General features: G+C 53.8%; 5 protein-coding genes across 5 annotated transcripts; 3 read left to right on the plus strand and 2 right to left on the minus strand.

The window, feature by feature from the left end:
* Positions 1-334: 334 nt before the first annotated feature.
* On the plus strand, positions 335-589 carry GUITHDRAFT_45437 (hypothetical protein; the record flags this gene model as incomplete). Its single annotated transcript, XM_005828404.1, has 1 exon — positions 335-589. A coding segment is annotated over one exon (255 nt), but the record flags the coding sequence as incomplete, so codon positions are not given.
* Positions 590-1,506: 917 nt separating this feature from the next.
* On the plus strand, positions 1,507-4,106 carry GUITHDRAFT_112453 (hypothetical protein; the record flags this gene model as incomplete). Its single annotated transcript, XM_005828405.1, has 7 exons — positions 1,507-2,390; positions 2,448-2,562; positions 2,631-2,771; positions 2,819-2,887; positions 2,940-3,019; positions 3,225-3,819; positions 3,864-4,106. 7 exons carry the CDS (start codon positions 1,507-1,509, stop codon positions 4,104-4,106), a joined length of 2,127 nt encoding a protein of 708 aa, XP_005828462.1.
* Positions 4,107-4,153: 47 nt separating this feature from the next.
* GUITHDRAFT_112454 (hypothetical protein) lies at positions 4,154-5,101 on the minus strand (the record flags this gene model as incomplete). Its single annotated transcript, XM_005828406.1, has 1 exon — positions 4,154-5,101. One exon carries the CDS (start codon positions 5,099-5,101, stop codon positions 4,154-4,156), a length of 948 nt encoding a protein of 315 aa, XP_005828463.1.
* Positions 5,102-6,564: 1,463 nt separating this feature from the next.
* GUITHDRAFT_164366 (hypothetical protein) lies at positions 6,565-7,306 on the plus strand. The gene is made up of 2 exons (XM_005828407.1): positions 6,565-6,964; positions 7,021-7,306. The coding sequence occupies exons 1-2, from the start codon at positions 6,578-6,580 to the stop codon at positions 7,081-7,083; spliced, it is 450 nt and encodes a 149-aa protein (XP_005828464.1). The 5' UTR covers positions 6,565-6,577; the 3' UTR covers positions 7,084-7,306.
* Positions 7,307-7,393: 87 nt separating this feature from the next.
* GUITHDRAFT_164367 (hypothetical protein) lies at positions 7,394-9,383 on the minus strand (the record flags this gene model as incomplete). The annotated part of the gene is made up of 14 exons (XM_005828408.1): positions 7,394-7,445; positions 7,508-7,595; positions 7,643-7,774; positions 7,950-7,995; positions 8,045-8,074; positions 8,301-8,360; positions 8,409-8,470; positions 8,538-8,650; positions 8,720-8,800; positions 8,853-8,923; positions 8,995-9,046; positions 9,092-9,141; positions 9,236-9,290; positions 9,337-9,383. 14 exons carry the CDS (start codon positions 9,378-9,380, stop codon positions 7,394-7,396), a joined length of 936 nt encoding a protein of 311 aa, XP_005828465.1.
* Positions 9,384-9,536: the final 153 nt, after the last annotated feature.

Genomic DNA, 9,536 nt, shown 5'->3' on the forward strand with positions numbered 1-9,536 from the left:
CGACTACCGCTCCTCTCACAAGCTGCACGAGCTCATCAAGAGCGTCATCGGCTCCCAGCTCGTCCTCGACCCCAACGACCCGGCATGGCGGCCAGCCATCTCCGACGCGGGGGTGAGGAAGGTGCTGGGGTTCGTCCCCTGCAGGAGGATCGGGTTCACCCTGACAGGTCAGCTGGTTGAGTACTGGGCGATCGCCAACCTCTTCCCAGCTGATCTCCAGAAGCACTGCATCCACGATGAGATACTGCGCTGGTGGCACTTCCACCTGGAGTCGGGCCTGCTGGGGTCGCTGCTGGGGGCGAGGCACTTCAACAGCGCGCTGAGGGGGTCGGTGGTGATCTTTGACCTGCTGGGGCTGAGCTCGCGACACATGAACACGCACGTGCTGCGGCTGCTGCACCAGCTCTTCGAGATCGGGCAAAAGAAGTATCCGGAGAGCCTAAGCAAGGTGTTTGTGCTGAACTCCCCCTCGCTCTTCTACGGGATCTGGAGGATCATCAAGCCCGTGCTCAACGAGAGGACAAGGAACAAGATCGTCATCTGCTCCAAGGCCATGCACGACGACCTAGTCGGCATGCTCCCGCAGGAGGTGATGGAGCACATGGAGGCCTGCAAGAAGGACAAGATGCAAGAGTTCAGCGACCCTCCTCCTCCTCCCGCTCGCTCAGGCCCTGAGGACATGGGAGGACCGTCAAGCTTCACTGGCGCAGTCAAGGCGAACGGCACGGAGGGGAAGGAGGAGGAGGATGTGTGCTCTGCTCAGTCCCTCCCTGTAGACCTGCATGGAGGTCCAAAGGCGAAGGTGGAAGGAGAGGAAAGGAGCGCACACAGCTGCACAGAGATCGAGCCTGCTGTCTCCCCTGCTGCTGCTCCCGTCATGCTGACAGCAAGTTCCCCGTCTCTTCGCGGCAGCAACTTGCTGCAGGCACTGACCTCGCAGGTGTCGCCCATAGTAGCTGAGGATATGAACTCCGCGAGCAAGTTACCGGCCGATAACGACGCCTCATTCCTGCACCAGGGAGTGAGGCGAGCTGAGAAAGGCCTTGGCTCACCTCCTGTCCAGCTGGACTTCGACTCTTCGAGCATCGCCAAGATGTTTGAAGAGCTCGACGAGTCAGCGACGCGGCAGTGAATGTAGAGAAGAATAAAACTGATTCCTTGTCGTGGTTGCGTGAGAGAGGAGGGGGAGGGGCATGGCCAGCGGGGGAGGGAGCAAGAACTAGGAAGAGAAAGCAGCAGCACCAGGAGGCCTCCGGGCTGGCCTCAGGGAGCCTGCAATATATGAAATGAAAGTTGTGTCGGGGCGCAGGTCGGGGCGGGGAGGGAGCAGGGAGGGGAGCAGGGCGGGAGGGGAGGGGAGTAGAAGGGGAAGTAGAAGAGTTCAGGAGCAGGAGGACGAGGAAAGTAACTTCAGGATAGGCAAGAGGACAGCGAGAGGGAGGAGGGGGGAAAGCGGGGGGGAGGCACAAGCGTGCAACGGCTGATGCTCCTTGGACTTCAGGTGGCATGCGATGGTTCGGGAAGCACCACGAGGACGCGGATGAGGAGGGAGAGGAGCTCGTGAACCTGCTGCAGACTGTAGAGGAGGCGCATAGCGGCAACCCCGAGCATGTGGCCGAGGAGGAGCAAGAGGCTCGAAACTTGCCCAGGAGGAGGGGGGACGACGAGCCAGCGAGGCATCAGGGCTTTCCTACCGTTGACTGGAATCACTACAGAAGTTTGGCAAGAGAGCATGAGCAGCGAGTCAAGCAGAGCATCCGAAGATGGTCGCCTCCTCTCAAGCATGCCTACCTCGCTTACGAGGCTGCTCAAAGTTGGATCGCACTGGGGCTGGTTGGAGTTCTGTGCGGAGGAATCGCTTCCATGCTTGACATCGGCACAGACTGGATGTCAGACCTCAAGTTCGGCATGTGTACTCGAGGCTTTTGGATCTCTCGATCGACTTGCTGTGTGGAGAGCAGAGAGAGCGAGGGGTGCGAGCACTGGAGGGCGTGGGGAGCAGGAGGGCTCCTCAACTTCCTCGCGTATTCGCTGATCGCATGCGGCATGGCGTGCCTCTCCGCCTTCATCTCCCGCCTCTCTCCCTTCTCCGCAGGCAGCGGCCTGTCTGAGATCAAAGTGGTCATGAGCGGGTTCGAAGTCCCAGGGCTGCTGGACGCCTGGACCCTCGTGACCAAGGCGGTTGCTCTCATGCTCGCTGTGGGCTCCGGCATGAGCGTAGGCAAGGAAGGGCCCTTCATCCACATTGCCATGATAGTCGCCAACGTCTCTGCCGTCTTGTTCTCCAAGTTCAGGAACAATGAGGGGAGGAGGCGAGAGCTGCTCTCGAGCGCGGCTGCGGCTGGGGTTGCAGTGGCGTTCGGAGCGCCGATAGGTGGAGTCTTGTTTAGGTGAGGAGGAGGAGGAGGTATGGAGGTATGGAAGGCTCTGAGAGACTCCCGTGGCAGCATGGAAGAGGTCTCCTCCTACTTCCCTGCCAAGACGCTCTGGCGATCGTTCTGGTGCGCCATCGTAGCCGTGCTGACGCTTCAACGATTGAATTTCTACGGGACAGAGAAGCTCGTAAGCATGTTCCCTTGCTCCGTGCTTACCTGATCTTGCTGCTCCTCGCGCTGCTGCTGCCGTCGCAGGTGATGTTCGAGGTTCAGTACCATCACAACTGGAAGTGGTTCGAGATGGGTCCCTTCCTCTTGCTCGGAGTGCTGGGAGGGCTGATCGGTTGGATCTTCAACACTTCACATCATGCGCTGCTGGAGCTGCGAAGATTGAGAGTGAGATGTGTAGATGATGTTTGTTATGAGTTGACTGTCTTGCTCAGGGTATGCACAACTTCCCAATCAAGGAGACCCTGATTGTCAGCCTCGTAACGTCACTTATACACTATCAGGTTCAGTCACGGGACGTGCCTTTTTTTCTCTTTCCTAATGCTCTGGTTTTAGAGTTCCTTTCTGCGAACAAGCTCCACAGACATGCTGGGAGCTCTCTTTGCCGACTGCAATACGAGATTCCACCTGACTCAGTCTCTTTGTCAAGACTCAGCTGTCATCATTGCGGCAAGTCCTCCTGCTCTTGTCTAGCTTGACTCATCTCTCTCCACTACCAGGAGCTTCTCCTCTGCGCGCTCATCAAGATTCCGTACGTCCTACCACTGATCTCTCCTCAGTCCTCGCTCCTCCTGTTCCTCGTCCTGCTCCTCCTGCATGCTGATCCTCTCCTCTTCGCAGCCTTACGGTCTGGAGCTGCACGAGTCCTGTCCCCGGCGGCATTCTCATTCCCTCCTTGTGCATCGGCTCCCTGCTCGGTCGCGCTGTCGGACTCATCGTCGATGCGACGAGGAGGTGGGTAGGAGACTCCGGCATCTTCAGCGTCTGCAGGAAGACGACGAGCTGCATCACCCCGGGGGTCTACGCCATAGTGGGAGCTGCTTCCGTCCTTGCTGGTGTGACCCGCATCACCGTCTGTCTCGTCGTCATCATGCTCGAGATCACGGGAGGGCTCGAGTACGTCCTCCCCGTCATGGCTGCCGTCATGGTGAGCAAGTGGACGGGTGACGCGCTGGGGAGGAGGACGGTGTACGAGAACGTGATCGAAGAGAAAGGGTATCCTTTCCTGGACAACAAGCACGATCCTATCAAGAACTTGGGGGCAGCAGACAAGCTGGTCGGGGAAGAGGACAAGCTTCGTTTCCTCTCCCTCGTCAGCACCACCGCTAGAGATATTCGTGAGACCCTCGCCTCCTGTGCTTATCGAGGGTTCCCCGTCGTCCACAGCGAGGAGGAGATGACAGTCGCTGGGTACATCACACGCGAGAGCCTCGAGGTCCCGTTCGCTCCTGACGTCAAGTCACTGACCCGAGGCTGCAGGAGATCTTTCAGGAGGGTGACGATGACATCTCCCAGTCTCTTGTCAGGAAGATGGCGACTCGCGTGATCCAGGTGGACGCAGCTGCCCCTCTTGACTTCGTCCAGGATCTCTTCCTGACCATGGGGCTACGATACGTCCTCGTCGTGAGGAAGTCAAAGCTGGTGGGGATCATCAAGAAGAAGGATCTGATACGCCACATCCACAGCTCACACAAGGGTGACACGTCACACGTTGTACATTAAAACTTGACATCCACTACATGTCCTCATGCTATCAGAGCATGTTATCTTCACTCTCTCCTCATCTTCTTGCTCGGAACGCTCCTGGGCGCTGTCTTTGGCGCCTCCTTCCTTTTTACTTCTGGCGTTTTTGATTTACCTTGCGTTGCCGATCCTTTAGTGCTCGTTGGCTCGGAACTTCCATTATTCTTCTTGCCTGCCTTGTTGCTGGTCATTGTCTTTTCGCTCGTTTTGCCAACTGTTCTCCCGCCGTTTCTGTCCTTGTCATCTTCATCCTTCTTCTCACTCCTTGCTTCTCCTTTACTCACATGCGCTTTCTTGCCTGTTGACTTCTCGCCCTTTCCATCCTTCTCAGCCTGAGGCGTTTGAGGGTTTTGCTGCTTGTTTTCTCTGTCCTTCTTTAGGGGATATTTGTGCTGACCCCATACGTGACCTTTCTTCTCGCGCTCCTCCTTCTTCCTGGCAAGACGTCGTTCCTTTTTCCGCTGGTTCTTCTCCTTCAGGTGGGCTATGGCCTCAGGTGTCCTCGAAGCTTTCTTTTCGTTGAGCTCATGCTGTCTAGTCTTCTTCAGGTGCTTCTTGCTTGCAAGGTGTACGTTCAGTTGCTCCTCGTCCTTCAACGTTCGGTTGCAGAGAGTACATGTAATCGGAAACTTGGTGGTAGAATCGCCGGGCTCTGCATCCTCATCCCCTTCATCATCACTATCTTCTTTTCCGTTCTCGTCAGAGTCAGATGATCCCTGCTGTTTCCCCTGTTTGGAAGTTCCAACTTTGGCCTTCTTTCCTTTCTGCGATTTAATGTTCTCCTCGTCCTCGTCCTCGTCCTCGTCCTCGTCCTCGTCCTCGTCCTCGTCCTCGTCATCATCGTTGTCCTCCTCCTCCTCCTCATCCTCATCCTCCTCCTCTGACAATTCCTCCTCTTCTGACTCTGACGTGTCGCCAAGCTCATCCGCCAGCGCACCCTTGGACAGCTTCTTGGCATTGCGATACATCGACATGGTCGCACGTGCCCTTTCGGGACTCTTCCCCGCTCAGGCCCATTTGACTCGAAGTGACTCGACTCAGCAGTCGACTCAGTGAATCTCAGTGTCCGGAACTCGCCGGCAGCGCCTGAACGCCGAGGGGCCCGCCTCGACTGAGCGGGCCCTCAGTCCGGGGCGGGTGCCGACTGCACCCCCGGGGGAAGAGGTTTCGATCCGATCGGGCGCCACAGACTCTCTTCATTTGTTTACTCAAAATTAAGTTAAAAATCAGTACGTGGACGATCAGTTCAGTAGGTTGCGAGCCTCCGTATCATCCGATCGTACCGGCCAGTAGATTTTATTTTTTACCCCGGGGCTTATCGAACCCACCCCCCACCCCCCACCACCCCCAGGCTAAGTTTCAAGTTTATAACGGCTATTTCTCTGCTACCGGCGAGCCTCTGATGACCCTACCCTCACGTGAACGAGATTTAGCACGGTACCGTGTAAAAACGTGATGAAGGACCCGGTACTTCTCCTTTTCCCACACACTCTCAAAGCCTGTAACTGCTGAACGTGTTGGGATGTTTGGGGGACTGGACTACTGACCTACAACTGAGTAGGGGTGTTTACATACCCCACCCACCCTCATGTGATGGAAGTAATCCGTTATGTCAACAGGGGTAGTCTTGTGGGTGCGGCATCGAGCCTCAGCGGCTGGAGGGATCGATCCCGTGAGGGAACTGGTGGGGTAGCGGTCAAGTAGACAATGCAAACTTGGATGGACCAGATGACATACCGATAATCATTTAGTACCTTACTTAAAGACTGTCACACCCACACCATCATGTTCCACACTCTGAGGCTCCAACCACCCACCCTCTGTAAATCATCCTGGATCCTACCCACTTCGCTCTCGGTAGGCTTTAACCCCACCCCACCCTTACTATCTTCTCGCCTCACTCACCGACACTACTGTTAGGCACTACCCCATCCTACCCCACCCCTCATGAGGTCTCTATCCTGGGGTTACATATGAAAATGGACTCGGTATGACAGGGTAGCACCAGCCCCCGATTCTCTCTCTACTACCCCTGACGGGCGACCCCAGAGGTCCCCTCGGTCCCCTCTGAGTTCCCCATCATGCCGTACCCCACCCCCATCCAGTGTCGTCATTCAATGCTGACTCCTCTATTGTCCCACCCCAGGCGTGCACCCGAACACACGTCCATACCACCCCATGGTCAACCCACCCCTACCCCTAGAATGTCTGAAGTCCAGTAACAAATCCGTTTGCCGCGACTGATCAGCGCGGCCCTACACTACCCCCCTTGCACCCCCTACCCCACCCCGTCCAGTCTATCGCGTACCAGTTACATTTCTCCTCTTTTCTCAACCCCACCCCCATATGAAAATGTCTACCCCCAATCTGACTGCCAACTCCACCCCACCCCCAACCCCCCACCCCTTCATTCTCCCCCTCTCAGCGCTAAAATCGCATCCCTGTGAAGCATGCAGCAGCCATACTCTTACCCCGACATGTCCGCCTTCCAGCCCTCCGTCCTCCCCGGCCAGTTCCCTAGCTTTGCTCAGGCTCCTATCCAGGGAACTCCTATTGCTCAGTTCCCTATCCAGGGCGCTCCTGTGGCCTCGTTCGCTCAGGGAGCTCCTGTTGCTTCCTACCCCCAGGTTCTTCCTTCCTATGGCGTTCCTACCATCGATGCCTCTAGCTACTTGAGCGCTCCATTCAACCAGCCAATGGCTGCTACAACTCCCATGCTCCCTTTTGTTCAGAGTGCCAACGGACAGCCTGAATTCTACTTGGATCCTAACCAGGTCTCGAGCGGATACATCGCCGAGCACAATGCGATCATCATGCCCAAGGGATTTATGACCAAGGTACTATATATGTCTGCTTCACCGGAGCTCTTTCTGAAATGTTGTGATCTCTGCAGGATGAGTACGCCAAGAGAAGAGCTCAGCAGGAGGCTGCCGCTAGGGCTGCCGCCAAGGCCTAAAGGACCCAGCGGGATCCTGTTGCTTGCCCGTTGCCGCTCTCCAAATTTTTTAGTTTAGGCAAAAGAAACAAGTGGAAGTAGTCGTCTGCTTGATGGCGTGATATTGTCGTGATTTGATTGTTCGCTATCGTTGTACGTTCTTCGATGATGCTGAATCATCAGGTTTGATTTAATCACGAATCGTAATCATCTTTGAAATGAATAAAGCAATATATAATTCCCCTCCTCTTGCTACTGTCTTCATGGCAATGTCACTCTTGACGTTTACTTTCTCAACAATGAAAAAATGCTAATCTGGTGACTGTCCACGTCAACTCCCGTTGGTCGTCATTTTGCTCAGGGCAGTGGATGCAGCTTGTCGCCTGCAAGAAGGAGAAATTGGACCTCAGTGTATTCGTAGAAGCAGGAGGGTGTCAACCATCACCTCGCAGCAGCTTTGCTCCTTGCTTGCCCCACTCCCAACAAATTTCCTCCTGACATGAAGACTCCGACCACGAACTGCATGTCAGCAGCTGAAAAGAGCAGTAAGTACGTAAGAGGAATGATCAATGGTCATCACTGTTATTGTTTTGGGAGATCTCCTTGAGCACTTTATACTCAGGCTCCTCCTGGAATCTCTTCTGCATCACTTTCTGCAGCTCTGAGATTGGATCCCAGTCCTTTCCATGCTTCTCTTTCCAACTTGGAGAATCTGAGAGACAATCAGAGCAATTACTGCCAAGTCCTGACTTTGAATGGCAAACGTTGATACCGAGTATATACTCCAAGTTGGGGACTACATCCTTATGCACAAACTCCATCGCGGCGTCAACTCCTTTGTCTGGCACTTCTTCCTCACCCTCGTTCACCATCTCACAAGATCTCACCTAATGCCACAACCGCGACAAGAGCTTCAGCACAATTGGCTGAAAACTGCAGAGGAATAATTCAGGAAGTTTCATCCTCGTCAGCAACAACAAACCTGATACAAAGCTTTGTTCCAGCGGGCAGCCTGAATGAAAATTCAAAGACAGTGTCAGGTTGACATTCTGTAAAGTGGCAAAAATATAACCACGGGAGCTTCCAATTCTTGCCTGTCTCTCCGTTCTCTGATCATCAGCATTTCGGAGTGGGCAAACAGCAAGACTGGAGAAATCTTCCAGATATCTGTCGCCATAATTCCCAAGAGCTGAAAGAGTGAACGTGAATTGTGCTCAGCAGGGTCATGTCTTCTTCACCTCGTTGTTCTCGAGCATACTACGACGAATACTAGTGTCTTTCAGCTTCCCTTCTGGTGACTTGAAAACAAAGTCACCTCTGGTAAGCGGGAAAGCTATCGTCCTAACCTCTTTCATTATGCCGTAGCTGATTGACATCTTTAGGATCGCATCTCCCAAGAATTCAAGGCCTGGACATTCACATGAAATCAAAAGCTCAAAATTCATACGAAATGATCAACACGATGATGCACCAACCTCCGTTTCCTTGGTGTATGAGGGGAGAATCCATGAACAATGCATCTGAGATCCGCTCTCGATCAACACGGACACTATCAATGTCTCGCAGTTTGCGAACACGACCAGTTCCCCTGAGATCAAGGGTGTCAATGATCGTCAGCAGATTACATCATGCATGACATTGTGTGAAAAGTATCTACCTTTTCAACCATGAAACGTGCATGAATGCAATCAAAAGCAGCAATTTGCGATCGATGGTAATGTCCGAATTTTTAAAGATCCTTGAGAAAGAGAAACTTTCAGACGCGAAGAGTGAAGCCGAACAAGAGAAACCTTTTCTCTACACTCATCAAATTTTGCATGTAATCCTTGGGAAGGGGACATATTCTCAACGCTGTCTCCAACTTTCCAAGACAAAAAAAAGACAAAAAAAAGATCGGTTCAGCACTGACAAAAAGAACACCATTGCGCTCACATTGTCCAATGCATTGTCCTTCAGACACCAGCTGTCAAAGGTATTTTCGACCCTTGAAACTACTATCAGTTTCATGTCAACGTCAGCATTGCATTACCCATTGCGCTTCCCTTCCATGCATCGTTTCCTCTGCCTTGCAATCTCTTGCTGTGTCATGAAATCATTACACAAACATAGAGAACGAGAGCACAGTGAGGAAGAAGACAACAACCACAAGAAGCTTTTACCCCCCTCTCATTACCTGCAACATCTCGCAAGAGACAATTGACGGCCACTTGAACTCATGGTCAGGCCATCTGTGCTGCAAGTGAGTCTTTGGGTGTATCATCTCCCTCCCCTTACTGTGCAATCGAAGGGAAGCTTGCCATGCTCCTGCAGACAGGCATGATCAAGCTGCTCCCCCTCTCTTCTCCGGCCCTCCACAGCTTCCTCGCCATCGTCGCCCTCAGCGTCCCTCGCAAGGCGAAGCATGCCATTGCTCATGCAAAGAAGATGCACTACTATCTAGCTGTTTAACCCGGTGCAGCCTGCAGTGGGTGCCG

This window comes from Guillardia theta (genome assembly GCF_000315625.1).
Source record: "Guillardia theta CCMP2712 unplaced genomic scaffold GUITHscaffold_59, whole genome shotgun sequence".
Classification (NCBI taxonomy): domain Eukaryota; class Cryptophyceae; order Pyrenomonadales; family Geminigeraceae; genus Guillardia; species Guillardia theta.